The sequence below is a fragment of the Loxodonta africana genome, chromosome 5, assembly GCF_030014295.1.
Source record: "Loxodonta africana isolate mLoxAfr1 chromosome 5, mLoxAfr1.hap2, whole genome shotgun sequence".
NCBI classification, from domain to species: domain Eukaryota; kingdom Metazoa; phylum Chordata; class Mammalia; order Proboscidea; family Elephantidae; genus Loxodonta; species Loxodonta africana.
Window position 1 is genome coordinate 52,488,314 of NC_087346.1, and position 18,981 is coordinate 52,507,294.

At 42.4% G+C, this 18,981-nt stretch overlaps 1 protein-coding gene across 1 annotated transcript in view; it reads left to right on the forward strand.

The window, feature by feature from the left end:
* The first annotated feature begins 719 nt into the window (after nucleotides 1-719).
* The window catches only part of TSPAN5 (tetraspanin 5), a 205,086-nt gene continuing 186,824 nt past the window's right edge, over nucleotides 720-18,981 (forward strand). The window contains exon 1 of the mRNA XM_003410402.3: nucleotides 720-957. Within this exon, the coding sequence (XP_003410450.1) occupies nucleotides 877-957 (81 nt within the window). The 5' untranslated portion in view covers nucleotides 720-876. The remainder of the gene's footprint in view (nucleotides 958-18,981) is intronic.

Genomic DNA, 18,981 nt, shown 5'->3' on the forward strand with positions numbered 1-18,981 from the left:
GGCGGAGGCTCAGCGTGGGTGCCCACTCACCTAGCCCTGTCGCCCCGAGAGACCCTCTCCCCCGCGTCCCTCCAGAAGCCATCTGCTCCTGCGGGTGGCAGAAAGTGACCCGCCGCTCATCAATCCCGGTCACTCCTCCAGGCTGCTCCCAATCGACAAGCTCCCCAGGCGCCTTTCCTTCTCCCTTCCTCCAGCCTTCCTCTCCCACCTACCCCGCTGCAGCGAAAGGGGTCCTCGGTGCTTCGGGGTGGCCGGAGAAGGGGCGGGGAGAAACGGCGCGGGAGGAGCGAGGAGGCGGTGGCGACTACGTGTGCCAAACCCCGGGCGCTCCCGAGCCTGTGCGCGCGCGCACCTCGCCGAGGCTCCGGCGGCGGGCGGAGGAGCTGCGGGAGGGGCCTCAGGCGGAGAAGGCGGAGCCGGCAGAGGAGCAGCCGGGCGGGCTGAGGGCGGAGCGAGCGGCGTGCGGAGTGAGGGGTGGGAGGGCGCGCGAGCGAGAGAGCGAGCAGCGTCTCTGCCAGCATCTGCCGCGGCCGCGTTTGCCCGAAGCGCAGGGACAGACCGACTGACCGCCTGGCGGACGGGCGCGAGCGCTCGCTTTGTGCTTGGGGCCAGCTTCGGCGAGGCTCGGCGCTTGCAGTGCGCGGCTTCTCTGCCGGCTTGCGGCTGTTCGGCTCCGGCGGCCTCAGCGCGAGGGGCTGGAGGTGCGGGAGCCGCTCTCCGCAGGTCGGTCCCCCGCGCGGCTGAACCCGGGCCGCCTCCGCCGCGGCCCCGAGCGGCGTCCGCGAGTCCCCGCTCCCCGCCGGGCCGCTCCGAGCAACGGTGCTCCGGGGCTCCAAACTCGGGCTGCCGGGGCAAGTGTCTTCATGAACCCAGAGGATGTCCGGGAAGCACTACAAGGGTCCTGAAGTCAGTTGTTGCATCAAATATTTCATATTTGGCTTCAATGTCATATTTTGGGTAAGTTGGAGCGCCTCTGGGATTTCAACTATTGTAGCTGATGGGTTCGCGATGATTTCCCCACGTTGCTCACTGCCTTTACTTTTCGCAGCCCCTCAGGCGCTCGCCGGAGCGAGGGAGAGGCATTTGCCTTCCGCCTTGCCAGCTTGCGCGTTGGAGAGATAAACATTTAATCCTTTCTAGGAATGAGAAGAGGTAAAAAGAAAATCTCAGCCGGAAAGGTGGCACTCAGGCCTTAGGGTGTCTTTTTGAGGGGCGAATTGCAGGAATGTAAATGAAAGAAAGAGCCCAGCAGTTTGAGAAATGAGCAACCACACGAATGCTCCCCGTGGGATATGGATGTTGGGCAGAGTGTGGTGTCATAATAGGGAAGGCTAATCGGGCAGAGCCCACCCTGAGGTCCACCTTATAACAAGGATCTGATTGGAGGAAGGCTTGGTTCCGTGTTGCCGCGGCTATTCTGTGCCATGCTCAGCGTGAATCTTCTTGCAGCATCTAGGGCTTTGTGTAGGATGCAGATGCGGTGGTATAGGGTTCTGTAAGGTGCACGTAAATAACACTTCCTGCACGCTCTTCGCGTTCAGCTGGAAAGCTCTGTTTTGCATAATGGGCTGGCCAGTGGGCGTGTAGGGTGAAGGGATTTATGTCTATATATATCCTTGTCAGAATAATAACAAGTCACCATCAACATATGTTTCACTGTGTTCGTGCCTCACGTCCTCCTTTTCTGAGTGACACAGAGCAGATCGTTTTTGGAAAATCCTGGAGAAATGCAAAGGAGGTGTGCGAGATACGCTTTTATCAGGGATCCGGGAGAGCAAATGCTTGAACACGAGATTCAAACCATGCTCCGCTGGCACTACAATGTATTGGGCACGTATTGTAATTAGCCTGGGACGCCTACTCTTTTGTTTTGGTTCTTTCTCTTGGTCTTGCAAACATGTTCAGCAGCCAGACAAAGAGTTCACCAGGACCAGAGGAAACGTGGGTTCAGAGACCATATTATTTTTCCTTCTCATCCCATTCCATCTTCTTCACTGGGCACCCCCTGCCCATGGAAAGTAAAGATGGTGGCTGTCTAGGAGGTTCTCCAAGTTGCTGTTCAGTGTAGGTTCAGTGTGAGATAAACAGTGATCCAACTGCAGGACCAGTAATAAGCCAAGGCAGTCAGAACGCAGGGTTATTTATTTTAATTCTCCTTTTAATTTTGGCCATTTACTCTAAATGTATTTATCTGTAAGACTAGTTGTCAAGGCAGCTCTTTACATTTTTCTCTTTTTGCTTCACATTTACCAGGCTATTTTTACTTTTTCCCATTTTCTAGGAGTGTCTTGTGTTGGTCACGTGTATTTTGCAAAAGTAAGTGGCAGGGATTGGAGAGTACTTTCTGTGTTATCATGCCATCTGTCCTCAGGAGTGATAAACATAATGAGGGGGTACACCTGAATAAATACCATATCCAGTCACTCACAGACAGTTCTTTGCCAGTGATTGTACTTGATTCCTATCAGTGGTCACCCATCCTCCCCACAATCAAGCAGTACTGCAAATATAGGAGGAAAAAATTATCTTCTTTCTTTTCCCCCTGCTGGAAAAGTTTAAAAGAGGTGGGTTGTCACATTTCTGAGTGAGGTATTTTGATTTCCTTGGAATTTGAAACTTCATGTCTTTCAGAGGCAGGGACCATTGAATTTGGACTGGCCCTTGTTGTGATAGTGAGTCTAGACCTTTTGATTCTACTTGAACGCATCCAAAAGTTGCACATTTCAGTTACAGGGACAAAAAGCACCTAGGGGGCCTCTCTGGAGTTTCATAGCAGGGGATGGAAAGGAAATAAAGGGTTGTAGGCCTGTTTCCCTGACAGTTTGGTATAATTTTGTAGAGTGCACAGAGACAAATTTAGCTCTTTCTGGGGATAAAGTTGCAGCAAAACCCCAGGAATTGGGGAGAGCTTCAAAGAATTGAGGCGTACTTGCATAGAGAGTTCCAGAATAGAGCCACATCTTGTTTGATTTTAGAGGTCTTCATCTCCGGGAGGAGTTTTATGGGAAGCCTGAGAGCAGACTTCACTGTAGAAGTAAACCAGCTGCCCCAAGCAGAATTGTTAAGTAGATGCCTTTCTTATAGGGCCCTTCTCTTACCCTGGAGTACCTGAGTGGTGCAGACCAAAAGATTGGAGGTTCAAGTTCACCCAGAGGTGCCTAGAAAGAAATGCCTGGCCGTCTACTTTTGAAAAATCAACCATCGAAAACCCTGTGGAACACATTTGTACCCTGACATGAATGGAGTCACCATGAGTTGGAATCGTCTTGATGGCAGCTGATTCTCTTACCTTGCTTTCTAAATATTCTCCCCTCTCCTTTCTATGCCCAAAGGCTTTCTCTCAGATACCCCCTCACACCTTTCCTTTTCTGCGCTATGTTCCAAAAGTACCACTTATTTAAATCTCCCAGTTTATCAGTACCATAGTCTCTAGTGAAGAGCAACAGGAATCAATAACCATGCTATTTGACTAAAGTAATTCAGACTAAGATATTTATGACAGAAGAACTGGGGTCAATAACTCGGCAGCCTGCTTCTGCAAAGTTGCAAATCTCTACTCTCCACGGAGTCACCAGCCTAAATGTGGCTATCAGAAAGAACAGACTCAATGCGATTCCTATAAAATTATGAAGAAGGTATTTATAACAGAGAGCCTGGTTTCCTAACCTTACGTTTTCACACTGTGAAACACTAGAATAAATTGAAGGCCTTTGGAATTACAGTTCTGGTAAAACAAATTTGCATGTATGTAGCACCAGCACTGAAATCTTTGTTCTGCTGTGAACAGGCATTTTGACCTCTGCAAGTCCATTAACTGCTCTGGGCCTCAGTTTCTTCCCTGTTAAAATGAAGGAGTTGGACAAACTGTAAGGTTCTTTCTGTTTCTGATATAGACTGGCTCTATTCAGTTCCATGCAAGACGTGGTCACTAATATGTAGTGGAAATAGCATATATAGGAACACTTGTTAAAGATTTTCTGTCTTACTGACACTTGTCTGAAAACTAATTTTCTTATCTTCATTTCTTCCTTAAAGATCCTTTCATTTAAAGACATATTTTTCACCAGTTTTCTTCTTGGCTTATTCCGTTATTGGTGTAGTATGCATGCTTTTCTGTTCCCACCGTGAATATCAAGTGGAGTTCTGTGAGTCATTAAATATATTTTTATTAGAGTTACAGTTTCATGTGTAAAATTTCAATCTTTTTATAAACAGTTGTAGTGATACCCTGAGTAACAAAGTCAACATCTTGTGCAGATTCCTTTCTCATTAGTTATCACAGGGTGGTGGGGAAAATCTTGTTTTCCCTATTTCATATTGGAAGAACTCAAGACAGAAGGGAATTGATTTTACTCAGGGTGTCACCATACTTGGATATTTCTTGGGAAAACTCAAGCTTTTGGGGGTGGGGTGGGGGAAGAGAGAGTTTGTTTTAAAATCACTTCTTTACGGTAATGAAACCCTACATCCTATCACCCATCATTAATAGATTTTTTTCTCTGAACCCTTTTGGATTCTGGCTGACTCTTAATTGCTCTGTGTTCCTAGGCAAGTTAATTGATCTGAATATTCTGGTTATCTCTTGGTACATAAAGGAGCTCTGGTGGCACAGTGGTTCAAGTGCTCGGCTGCTAACCAAAAGTTTGGCGGTTCCAACCCACCAGCTGCACCACTGAAGAAAAAACCTGGCGAGCTGCTCCCGTAAAGATTTACAGCCTAGGAAACCCTAAGAGGCAGTTCTACTCTGTGCTATGGTATGGGATCACTAGGAGTTGGAACCAACTCAACGACACATGACAGCAACAACATTGCTGCATAACAAACAACCCCAAAACTTAGTGGTTTGAAACAAGACTTTATTATTGTATCTCATAGCTCTGTGATTTGACCGTGTTCAGCTGCTTCATGGGTTGCTTCGGATCGCTCATGCAGTTACAGTGAAAAGTGGCTGGGGCTGGAGTTATCTGAAGGCTCATCGAGGCTGGATATCCAAGGTGGTTTCCTGACGTGACAGGCAGCTGATGCTGGATGAGCGCTAGGCCGGGGCTGTTGACTGGAATACCACACCTGGCTTCCTCCTGTCTCTGAGACGGAAGAGGAAGCTTCCAGCCAGCTAAAGCTGTACCTGGAGTTGGTACAGTGTCACTTGCACCCATTCCATTGGTAAATCACTCTTGGAGCCTGCTTAGTTTTAGGGATGTGTAGGAATATACTCCACCTCTTGGCAGGGAACTGTCAAGGTCACATTGCAGAAGGTGATTTGGGTTGTGGCCACCTTTGGAAAATAATAGCCCACTTCACAGAGCTTCCTTTCTTGGATATAAAAGATCACATTATCTAATGGAGTTATAATTTTAGGGATTCAACCAGATAATGTATTATCCAGGACAGTGCCCTAATATTTACCAAATGGCAAATATCATTATTGTTATTGTCTCCAGATTTAATAGTAGTTCCACGCTGAGCAACAGAAACTTTAGAACACCGTAGCCTGGTACTTTGGCATTCTTTTTGTTGGTAGCTGCCATCAAGTTGGCCTCTGACTCATGACGACCCCATGCACAGTGGAAGGAAGTGTTGCCTGAGTTGTTGTGGATCGGACTTGGTGATTTATCAAATTTTCATTGGCTAATTTTCAGAAGTAGATTGCTAGGTCTTTCTTGCTGGTCTTCCATAGTCTAGGAGCCTCACAGAATAGTGTTCAACATCGCAGCAACATGCAAGCCTCCACTGACAGATGGGTGGTGGCTGCATATGAAGTACTTTGGCGGGGAATTGAACCCAGGTTTCCCAGATGGAAGGTGAGAATTCTACCACTGAACCACCAGTGCCTCGTTAGCATCATTAATATTAGGTAATGATACCCTCAGAGGAGTTCCTGGGTAGGGCAAACGGTTAATGCTCTTAGTTGCTAACCGAAAGGCTGGAGGTTCAGATCTACCCAGAGGCATCTCGGAAGGAAGGCCTAGTCATCTACTTCCTAAAAGTCAGAATTTGAAAACCCTATGGAGCTCAGTTCTATACTGATACCTAGGGGATCACCATGATTTGGAATCAACTTCACAGCAACCGGTCGTGGTAATGATACTCTTAAGATCTGCCAGAGGAGCCCTACTGGCGCAATAGGTAAGCGCTTGCTGTTCAAATCCACCAGCAGGTCTGTGAAAGAAAAGACCTGGTGATCCACTTCTGTAAAGATTACAGCCTAGGAAATCCTATGGGGGCAGTTCTCTCTCCTATAGGGTTGCTATGAGCTGGAATCCACTCGACAGCAGTGGGTTTGCTTTGGTTTTTGGGTTATTAGGAAAAAAATCATGGTATCAGTGAAAGCCTTGGGAAAATCAAGCTCTTTTCTTCTCTTTGCTGTACAAGGATTAGAACAGCATGAATACTTGAGGGCAAATTTCTCTTTTGATGTATGTGCAAATATTACATTGTGTCTTTAAGTAGAGGTCTATCCAGGGTTGATAGCAGAATGTTGAATCTAATTTGTTTCCACAGGGCTTAAATTCCGAGAGGAGGGAAATTTAGGGAATCTTTGGGGGGCATCAAGTGGGAAGCCTTCTCTTATGAGTCCCTATAAATTGCAAGATGTTCTGGAATGATGATACATCAGAATTTTATAAGTCATAATTTTTGTTTTAATTTGCTAGACATCTGTTAGCTTCGATGGCAACCATATGGGAGTTTAAATTGCCTTTTGAATTACACAGAGATGGTAGGAAGAAAGCTGAATATGGTTATGAAAGTGTCATATGGGAAAAGTATAAGGAAGGTATACAGACCTCAGTGGGGAAAGTAATTGAATACTGACTTGCTTGGTCTGTCTGCTCACTCATGGGTCAGTGAAAAGGCACTGAAGCATTCTCACTTGATGATATGCTCTGGAGATTGAAATGAAGCTGAGGGGAAGAGTTGGAAAACCAAATAATGTTCCACTCACCATAAAATTGCCAAGACAAGCTCATTTAGATGCATCACTCTACCTGAATATGTCTACAGTGGTAGTTAGCCCCTACCTGGCAAAAGGTGAAAACAACCTGCGTTTTTAACAGTGCCTTTACAATTATAATGCCTTTCTTCTAGCATCTCAAAACATTTTACAAGCGTATTGTATCTTTGTGACAGATGAAGAAAATGAAGTGTTATGTCAAGGTTCATTTTTGGAGTGTTGTCTCATTCAAACTATTGCCCTAGCTTCTTGGTTTGAAACTTATTTTAGAAGATGCTAGTTATTCTGAAATGAAACATCAAGTAAGTCATTTGCATCTGTTCATAATTGAAAAGTGATAAAGTTTTTGCATATGCCTCAATTAACACCACCCACAGGCACAAGAAAAGCTAAGGTGAAAATGTTCTTAAAGGATATGATCGAATAATAAACTATCATGTAGTCCATTGAAAAGTCATAAATGAAAATTGGAGTATTAGAGACAGAGTTCTTGAGTCACAGGCTTCACCATGTAACACTGATGATTGTCTTCAGACTTCTAAATTCTCATACTTTGCTGGATTATAAGGGTCCCAAGTATGGGACTTTCTCTTAGTCATCTTTATAAGCCCGTGTCTAGCTCATTGTCTAAAACATGATAGATGTTTAATAAATGTTTGTTGGATGATCGAATTACAGAATCACTGGAAGGTGCATAGGAGTCACCTGCTGTAACCTCCTAGTAAGTGAAACACTTTCCTCTGTACTGTCCTTCCAGTCTTTCGGAGAATGGATCTGGGTTTGGACCATTCTCATCATCAAAGAGCTTCATCTATACTCAACCTAGATGTAACCTGTTTTCCTGAAACTTCTATCCTTCTAATATACTGTTTGATTTTTTAATTTTAATTTTGAAACAGTGTCAGGTGTACATAGAAATTGCAAGTAGTGTTTTTTTTTTTAGCGATTTGAGAATAAGTTGCCAGCATGATGCCTATTACTTAAACACTTCAGTGTGTATTCCCTGCAAACTAAGATATTCTAGGTAACCATGGTCCAACTATCGAAGCCAAGAAATCACCATTGATACATTTTTTTTTTTTAATGCTTAGACCTCATTCAGATTTCCCGGTTGTTCCAATAATGACTTTAAAGGAAAAGAATCCAGCTTAGAACCACACATTTTTTAAAAAATAGTTTTTATTGTTCTTTAAGTGAAAGTTTACAAATCAAGTCAGTCTCTCACGTATAAACTTATGTACACCTTACTACATACCCTCATTTACTCTCCCCCTAATAAGCCAGCCCACTCCCTCCTTCCAGTCTTTCCTTTTGTCAGTTTCTCACTCTCTCTACCCTCCCATCTCCCCTTTAGACAGGAGATGCCAACACAGTCTCAAGTGTCCGCCTGATACAAGTAGCTCACGCCTCATCAGCATCTCTCTGCAACCCATTGTCCAGTCCAACGCATGTCTGATGAGTTGTCTTTGGGAATGGTTCCTGTCCTGGGCCAACAGAAGGTTTGGGGACCGTGACCACCGGGATTCTTCTAGTCTCAGTCAGACTGTTAAGTCTGGTCTTTTTATGAGAATTTGGTGTCTGCATCCCACTGTTCTCCTGCTCCCTCAGGGGTTCTCTGTTGTGTTCCCTGTCAGGGCAGTCATCGGTTGTGGCCGAGCACCATCTAGTTCTTCTGGTTTCAGGATGTAAGTCTCTGGTTCATGTAGCCCTTTCCGTCTCTTGGGCTCATAATTATCTTGTGACCTTGGTCTTCTTCATTCTCCTTTGATCCAGGTGGGTTGAGACCAATTGATGCATCTTAGATGGCTGCTTGTTAGCATTTAAGACCCCGGATGCCACACTTCAAAGTGGGATGCAGAATGTTTTCTTAATAGAATTTATTTTGCCAGTTGACTTAGATGTCCCCTGAAGCCATAGTCCCCAAACCTCCGCCCTTGCTGCGCTGACCTTTGAAGCATTCAGTTTATTCAGGAAACTTCTTTGCTTTTGGTCCAGCCCAGTTGAGCTGACCTTCCGTGTATTGAGTGTTGTCCTTCCCTTCACCTAAAGTAGTTCTTATCTACTATCTAATCAGGAAATAACCCTCTCCCACCCTCCCTCCCCCCTCTCATAACTATAAAAGAATGCCACATATTGTTTTTAGTTTGTCTTTTAAGTCTCTTTCAGTTCTTCACTGTCATGATCTTGACACTTCTGAAGATAATAAGCGAGTTATTTTATTGTCCCTCAATTTGGGTTTGTCTGACATTTCGTCCTGCTTGGATTCAGATTGTGCATCTTTGGCAGGAATATCACAGAAATGGTGCTGTATTGTTCTTGTTGCATCTTATCAGAGGGCACTGATTTCTCTCTGTTCTGTTACTGGTGATGGTCACTTGATTAGGGCGCTGCTGGCTAAGCTTCTCTACCATTAAGTTACCTTTTCCTTTTCATAATTTATAAATATTTTGTGGCAAGGTACTTTGAAACTATATAAATAGCTCATTCCTTATTAAAATTTCAGTCTATCAATTAACTTTTTTATATGAGTAAGAACTTGTGGTTTCCTGTTTTATTTGATATATTTTAACCTTTTGCTCTTACTACTTATTTTGATGCTCCTATTGGTCCCAGGTTTGGCCAGTGGCAGTCCTTTCGTGCTGGCTCCTGGGTCCTTTTGACTCCCATCATTCTTTGAGCTCTTCCTTGTTTTCTGCCACAACAAGGTGCTCCAAGCTCATCTTGTAATTTACCTACACTATCTTTTTTTTCTCTTCTTCTATCTTTTGTATCAGCCAATTATCCAAGGAGCCCTGGTTCCTTTGAGTGGAAAATGGTGCTTAGAAGCCAAGATCTGGATGCTAGATGTGCTCATTGCTATTGGGGTGTCACTGCTCCTGGGTTTTCTCGTTGGACAGAACTCTGGAATATGTGTATGTATATATACGTATATACACACATTTATTTATGTATTTATTCATATATATAAAACTATGAGTTCATAGTAATATCTCAGATTCCTGTCTTACACCACAGGGTTTATTCTAGTTTTTTTCCCTTTTCATGTTTATAACTGCCTTCTTTGACAGTGAGAGACCTGGCTCCCATTATTCTTAACCTATTTACTTACCTGGTAAATCTCCCTGTATGTACTCATTTTCCATTGCTGTCACTATCCCTCCTGCATGTGGTTGCCTTACTTACTTGTTGGTGCTCCACACACATCCCACCCCCATGTGCACACCCCTATCGATTCTGATAGCCACTGCGCCATTCCTGAACCTCTGTTTTCCATCTTTAAAAGTTCCTAGTTCCTCTATATATGTTCTTCATAAACTATTTCTAGATTGTTCTTTGCCCCGGTCATGGTGTCTGCCTGTGGTCCCATTTGGATATACCTACATTAATGAAGCAACCAGAAAGATTACATTTTCCACTCACTGTTCCAACCATCCAGAGAACAAAATCTTCCTTAAATCTCTACGTAGTGCTGGGCCTGGAGGCAGAAGCCTTAGCTACTGCCTGGATTTGCCTTTGAGTAAGTTACTTTCACAAATTATTTCTTCAGTTGCTCATCTAAAAAAATGAGGGAAAATAATTCTAATAGCTGCAGAGTTGTCATCCAATATTAAATGAAATCATGCATGTGAAAGTGCTTTGTGAAAGGTAAATATCTCAATACAAATATTAGTTATTAAAACAGGCTAAGCTTTGTAGGCTTTTCCTAGCAGCCAGGGAACATTGTAGGTTCAGGTTGAATTCCTGTTGAGATAAAACTTTTACAACTTTTCAAATGAACTCTATTGAGCCAGCCTACCCACCCACCCCTCTCCCCTGAGCTAAGTGCTCTAAACTCTAGTTAATTATTTGATTTTACGTTTAGTAAGAAGAAAGACCTAGTGATCTACTTCGAAAAGATCACAGTCATTGAAAACGCAGTTCTGTTCTGAAACACATGGTGTGGCCATGAATTAATTGGAACCAACTTGATGGCAACTGGTTAAGTTTTTTTTTTTTAATCCTATTTGAGCCTGTGGGTGGTGACAATGGTTAGTGCTGTCAGCTGCTACCTAAAAGGTTAGGGGTTTGAGTCCACCTAGAGGTGCCTTGGAAGAAAGCCTGATGATCTACTTCTGAAAAATCAGCCATTGGAAACTCTAGGGGGCACAGTTCTGTACTGACACGCGGGGTCACCATCAGTCAGAATTGACTCCGCAGCAACTGGTTTTTATTATCCCGTTTAAATGTCTTATTCTGGCCCAGTGGGTTTCAAACTGGCAGGTAGCTCTAGGGTTCCTTGTGGTGTGCCAGAGGATGCTGGGGACTGAGTAGGGGCTCTCTGACCTCCCTTTCCTCCAGAGAAGTTTGGCCATTATATTGGATATTTTGGGATACCAGGAAGGTTGTTTATTTATTTATTTTTTTTTAAGGGCCCACTACTTAAATAAAAAATGAAAGCTACTAATATAGCCTTCAGATGTTTTGGAATCTTGATTGCCAAAACATGTTGAAAAAAAAAATATTCCTTTTGTGGGTTTTTAATCCCTCAGCAAAGGGTTCGAGTCTCTTCATGCTTAAGAAGTGCATCTCACTAACTAGGGGAGACTTCCGTAGGATTAATTAATACTCAGAGCCTTTATAGATGTAGCAGCCTAATTAGTAAGCTGTCGGTCAGGAAATTTCAGTTTCCCACCAGGAAATGTGATTCAGTAGGTCTAGGATGGGGTCCTAGAATCAGTACTTAAAAAAATAAAATAAAATAAACTCTTCAGGTGATTCTGATGCACAGCTGAGGTTGGGAAGCTCTGGGTAATTACTCTTGGCAAGATGTGGCATCTTCATCCCATTGTCCTTTAGAGGGGGCACTCAGGGGAGCTGGGAGTGGGTGGCGTGGAGCAGGACCCAAAGGGCAACTGATTACACCAGCATGTGAAACTAGTGAAAGCTAGTTCTTCGCTTATGAGAAAAAAAAAAAGAAGTGGCCTATTTTATCCCTCATGGAATTTTTTTATTAATCCAAAAATGCCAGTTTATTTTTAAACCTGCAAGCCCTAAAAATAATAGGAGAAAATCAAATCTCTTTTAAAGAGAACCTCTTGTGCTGTGATTTGCATGTGAAAAATTAGCATCATATAGGGATAGGAGCTGGTTATTTATTCCACATTAATGAAGAAATAGACTTTTTGTTACTTTTCCCTGGTTGTCCTGGACTGCTATGCACACTTCTAATTTAGCGGACCAAACCTAACTGCAGACACTGTACTTAACAATAAACAGCAAACCATTCTCCCCTTCAAAAATCGGACTTTTCTGTCCACAGCGGCTGTTCTTTCAGCCTGTATTTTCCTGGGCTTCCTTCTTTGCCTCCAGCCCTGGATACATTCCAACTGGTGGGGAGGAGGAGTTGCTTTCTACATCTGGGTCTATATGGTAGTTTTATTGAATTGACTCTGCTGTAATGCTGTGGAAGGGACATTTCTTCTCTGGTGCCCAAATTTGCAGTTACATCACAAAGACAATTGACAGTAAAGCAAACGCAGGCAATTCAAACATGATACTGTTAGTTTTCGCCAGAAAGAAAAGTTTTAATATAGAATAATTGGAGCATGGGTAACGAGTTTGCCATTATTTTCTTGACTTCTTTCCTCCCCTCCCCCCTTTAAAAAATTAGTCATTTGTTTGAAATAAGCATAATTTTGGATAAAAATCTAAATGACTTCTGTAAGATGTTGTAATGGAACTGCTAGCCATCACCATTCCTAAAACAACTCAGAACGCAGTGAGCCTTGTGGTTAGTACTGGGTTGTTATCCATATGTATACAAAGGATCGTAATTCTGAAATGCAAGGTACAATTTTTAAGCAGTATAATCACCAAGCTCAGTAACAAAATAATAATATTGGAAGTGGATGGCAAAACATTTTGGCTTTCCACATTGAAAAGGCTTAGTGATGTTTTATACCTCTTCCAGCTACTATTTACTATTTAGATGAGTATTAGAAGACATAGGGCTCATTTTCCTTGTTGAAAATTTTTTCTAAATTACACTTGGCACTAAGGCTAGAATTTCTAAAAATCTAGAGGGAACAGCTGGTGCTCAAATAAATATTCAGGCCAACAATTTTAACGCTTTGCACTTAATTAAGTAGTCCTAATAAAAGAGGAATAGTTGAGCATTTCTCAAAGTATAATGTTTTGCTTCCAACAGAAGTTTCCCCAACTGTTAATACTTCCCCTCTTAAGACTTAATTCTGCCAAATAAGTAGTTCTAACCACAAATGATGCATTTAATGCCAAAGTTAGTTCTCCTGTTTTAAGGTGTAGTCGTGTCAGTAATGGCCAATACTTTGACGGATGAAAACTCATTGACTTTTTAGAAAGTTTTACTTCTTTATATGATGCAATATTACCCATTGCTGTTGAGTTGATTCTGACTCGTGGTGACTCCGTGTATGTCAGAGTAGAACTGTGCTCCATGGGGCTTTCAGTAGCCACCTGGCTTTTCTGTTGAGGTGCCTCTGAGTGGACTCAAACCTCCAACCTTTTGGTTAGCAGCCAAGTGCTTTAACTGTTTGCACCACCCAGGGACTCCCGGTACAATATTAGAGACTGATACAAGGTTCATCCTCACTTGGTCATTCTACTGCTCTGCTGGTGGCCGGACAGAAGAGTTTGATATTAAGGAGTTTGTACTTTGAGTTATATGTGCAGGTTTTAACCCACCTTCATTACCTGGCTTGTGACCTTAGTTAGACAAGTTACTTATCCACCTGTTCTTAAGTTTCCTCATCTGCAAAGTGGTATTTTTAGTATTATCATATATATATATATATATATATATATATATATATATATATATATATATATATATTAATTGTGCTTTAAGTGAAAGTTTACGGATCAAGTTAGTTTCTCATACAAAAATTTATACACACATTGTTACGTGACCCTGGTTGCTCTCCCTATAATATGACAGCACACTCCTCCTTTCCGCCCTGAATTTCCCGGGTGCATTCAACCATCTCCGTCCCTTTCTTCTCATCTTGCTTCTGGGCAGGAGCTGGCCATTTAGTCTCATGTATCTACTTGAACTGAGAAGCATACTGTTTGTGAGTATCATTTCATGTCTTATAGTCCAGTCTAATCTTTGTCTGAAGAGTTGGCTTCGGCAATGGTTTTAGTTCTGGGTTAACGGAGAGTCTGGGGGCCATGTCTTCCGGGGCTCCTCCAGTCTCAGACCATTAAGTCTGGCCTTTTTCTAGAGCTTGACTTCTGCACCCCACTTTTCTCCTGCTCTGTCAGGGACTCTCTGTTGTGCTTCCTGTCAGGGTGGTCATTGGTGATAGCTGGGCACCATCTAATTCTTCTGGTCTTAGGCTGATGGAGTCTCTGGTTTACGTGGGCTAATATTTTCTTATGTCTTTGGTGTTCTTCATTCTTCTTTGCTCCAGGTAGGTTGGGACCAATTGATGCATCTTAGATGGCCGCTCGCTGGCTTTTAAGACCCCAGATGCCACTCACCAAAGTGGGATGCAGAACATTTTCTTAATAAACTTTGTTAAACCAGTTGGCCCCCAGACCCCCACATCTGCTAATCTTCCCTCACAGTGTTTGGTTGTATTTAGGAAACTTCTTAGCTTTTGGTTTAGTCCAGTTGTGCTGACTTCCCCTGTATTGTGTGTTGTCCTTCCCTTAACCTAAGATAATTCATTTTTAGTATTATAAGTAATGATTATTGATAGTAGTGTCAAGAGTAACACCTATTTTAGAATCATGAGGATTAAAGGAGTTAGTATGTATAAATTGTTTGGAATACTCAATAAACCAAAAAAATCCAGTGCCATTGAGTCGATTCTGACTCATAGCAACCATGTAGGACAGAGTAGAACTGCCCCATAGAGTTTTGAAGGAGCGCCTGGCGGATTCAAACTGCCGACCCTTTGGTTAGCAGCCGTAGCGCTTAACCACTTCGCCACCAGGGTTTCCAGGAATACGCCGTAAGTACTAGCAATTATTACTTTATTTTCCTCAACACTCAATTTCTTTTGGTTGTTTTTCTTAACTTCCTTCAGAACCATTAAAATAATCTTACATTGTAATATATATTTTTGGTTTTCTGTAATGTTGTGCCTACTTAAGTGCATTCTTAAAATTATTAAAGGAAAAAAAAGATCTAGCAAATGTTCAGAATGTTCTTTTCATTGTAATGGATGGCATATAATTCTTTTCATGGATACCAGACCATGAATTCACATCTATTATTTGTTGTTAATTTTCCCTTTTTTTCTTTATGCTGTCAGATTCAGTCTTTATTTTCTTTGCAAAACCAAGCTGTGTCATATTAGTGTTTTGTACCAGGAAGTTGAGTTTCTGATGTCTTACCTCCAGTATTAGGCCTAACATCTGAGAAGAAAGAGAAGCTTTTTTTTTTTCAAATATGGATATTCTGGAAATATCTAGATGGTGGTAGCTTTATATTTTTACCTTTTAAGGTGTTATAAGTCCTAGATATTTTGGTCATCCTTATACTTAATGCATTTCAGACACATTCTCTAGGTGGTGAAGATGAAAATCAAGCCAGTGATGGAGGTGAAATTTGGATTTCCCCTTGTGTGTCCTTACAATTGATGCAGAGCTGGGGTTTTGGCCCGAACCACCTGGATGTTTGACTAAATGGGCCACCCGTCTTGGCCAAGGAGTGATGACTGGTTTCTCCTCTGGAGCATGAACAGGATCCTCCAAAAGCTGGTGTTGTTTGGCCCCTAGGATTGTCACCTGACGTAGAAGACACTGGCTTCCTGTTTCTAAGCATGATCTTCCTTCTTACCTGGCTAAACTCTGGGAGAAAGGCCAGGAGATGCTCAGTTAGTCAGTGCAAGGAGCCTTATCCCTCGTTTCCATGTAGAAGGGTGTGCAGCAAACGCCACAGCTTGAAGGGAAGGTTAGGGATGGGAGAGAGACGTAAGCAGAATTTTTACTATTGTATTCATTGTTTAAAAAAAGAATGATTTATGTAGCATGACAGGATTTCATAAAAGTATAATTTAAATAATCTTTAGCTTACCAACAAACATCCCCGGAACCGCTAGTTTAGATTCACTCATTGATCTTATGATCCATTGTTGGGTTGCAATTCACTGATTTTGGTGAGTGGCTGGAGGTAGCTGCCTGATCATCTAAAACAGCGAATCCCAGAGTTCAGTCACTTGCATACTGCCTGCAGGACTTTTGTTAAACTCTTGTGCCACCCTAAAGCTTCTCAAACTTTAATGTGCATACAGGTTATGTGAGGATCTTGTTTAAAATGCAGATTCTGATTCAGTGGCTCTGGGAGGGGCTAGCGTTTGGCATCTTTAATAAGCAAGGACCTAGGCAATTTCAAGCACTCTTTTCTTTTAAATTGACTCAGCTTTTTAAAAATTTTTTTTATTCTTTAGATGGATGTTTACAGAGCAAACTAGCTTCTCACTAAACAATTAGTATACATATTGTTTTATGACACTGGTTAACAACCCCACGACAGGTCAACACTCTCCCTTCTTGATCTTGGGTTCCCTATTACCAGCTTTCCTGTCCCCTTTGCATTCTAGTTCTTCCTCCTGGACTGGTGTGCCCCTTTAATCTTGTTTTGTTTTATGGGCCTGTCTAATCTTTGGCTAAAGGGTGAACTTCAGGAGTGACTTTGTTACTGAGCTAAAAGGGTATCCAGAGGCCATACTCTCCGGGTTTCTTCAGTCTCTGTCAGACCAGTAAGTCTGGTCTTTTTTTGTGGGTTAGAATGTTGTTCTACATTTTTCTCTAGCTCTGTCCAGGACCCTCTATTGTGATCCCTATCAGAGCAGTCAGTGGTGGTAGCTGGGTACCATCTAGTTGTATTGGATTCAGTCTGGTGGAGGCCATGGTAGTTGTGATTCCTTAGTCCTTTGGACTAATCTTTCCCTTGTGTCTTTAGTTCTCTTCATTCTCCCTTGCTCCCAAAGGGGCGAGAGCAATGGAATATCTTAGATAGCCTTTCACAGGCTTTCAAGAATACAGACGCTACTCACGTAGTAGAACGTAGAACATTTTCTTTATAAACTATGTTATGTCAGTTGAGCTAGATGTTTCCCGAGACCGTGATTCCCACAGCCCTCAGCCCAGTATTTCGGTCCCTCAGGGAATTTGGATGTGTCTATGTAGCTTCCATGACCTTGCCTTGGGCAAGATATGCTGGCTTCCCCAGTATTGTGTACTGTCTTACCCTTCACCAAAGTTACCACTTATCTATTGTCCATTTGGAAACCCTGATGGTGTAGTGGTTAAGTACCATGGCTGCTAACCAAGGGGTCAGCAGTTCGAATCCACCAGGCACTCTTTGGAAACTCTATGGGGCAGTTCTGCTCTGTCCTAAAGGTTCACTATGAGTCGGAATAGACTCAACAGCAGTGGGTTTGGTTTTTGATTGTCCATTTAGTGTTTTTTCATTCCCACCACTCTCCTCCCTCGGAGCCATCAGAGATTGTTGTTTTGCGTGTGTAAAGCTTTCCATGAGTTTTTACAGTAGTGGTCTCATGTAATATTTGTCCCTTTGTGATTGACGTATTTCACTCAGCGTAATGCTCTCCAGGTTGATCCATGTTGTGAGATGCTTCAAAGATTAATCATTGTTCTTTATCGTTGCATAGTACTCCATTATGTGTATGTACCATAGTTTGTTTATCCATTCATCTGTTGATGGGCAACTCGGTTGTTTCCATCTTTTTGCTGTTGTGAACAATGCTGCAGTGAACATGGTGTGCATATGTCTATTGGTGTGATGGCTTTTATTTCTCTAGGATATATTCCTACGAGTGGAATTGCTGGATCACATGGTATTTCTATTTCTAGCTTTCTGAGGAAATGTCATATTGTTTTCCAAAATGGTTGTACCATTTTGCATTTCCACCAGCAGTGCATAGGTGTTCCAATCTCACTGCAGCCTCTCCAACATTTGTTATTTTCTGTTTTTTTGATTCGTGCCAGTAATGCCGGGGTGAGATGGTATCTTATTGTGGTTTTTATTTGTATTTGTCTAATGGCTGGTGATTGGGAGCATTTCCTCACGTGTCTGTTAGCCGCTTGAATGTCTTCTTTGGTGAAGTGTCTTTTCATTTCCTTTGCCCATTTTCTAATTGAACTATTTGTCTTTTTGTTGTAGAGGTGTTGGATTTTCCTGTAAATTTTAGAAATTAGACCTTTGTCGGATTTGTAACAGCCAAATTTTTTTTCCTAGTTCGTAGGTTCTCTTTTTACTCTTTTGGTGAAGTAAATTGGCTCAGTTTTTAAATCTTAAATCCATTTATTTAAAGGGGAAATTAAAAAAAAATCACCATTCAAATGCATACAATGACAATAATATGGCTTATTAACTTCTAGGTAGCTATTGGTGCCTGCTGGCAGGCCCTGCGTCGAAGGCTTATTTTCTTTTGTTAGAGAGGAGGTTAACAAGTGTGCAAAGTGTTCCACATACTAGAATCAGATGGAAACTTTCTCCTTGGCTAGACCAGTGTGTTCAAAGAGAGTTGAAAAGAAAATGACTTTCTTATTCAAGGTTATTTAATGCTGTATTCTAAAATTGTCTCCTTTGGCACCCCTGGTCACTGGGGAGTCACACTTTGGGGAACACTGCTTTTAAGTAATTCATAGGAAGGCATGCATTAATAAGCCGAAACCTGTTATCTGGATGGATGAATCTCTAGTGGTAAAATGGTTGAGGGCGTGTGTTTAAATATTTGCCTACCCCGAGTTCTGTTGCCTGTGGGAGGTGGGGGGGAAATAGGAGCATCCCTCACCTTTGAAAAGTTGCTAACCCCAGGTCCACATCTTAGGTGTAAAAAGGAAACTGCTTTGGGAAATTTTATCTCGGACTTGGGAAATCTATGTCAGTGGATTTCTTTTCCTCTTCCTCCTTCCTCTCTTCCTCCCTCAAGTTACTATTGCTTATGTTCAGCTTTTGCCATAAGTCCATTTATTTGACACTTTTTTTTTTTTTAGAGTAGGGAACTTCCTTAGATGCTTTTCTGTTGTAAAAA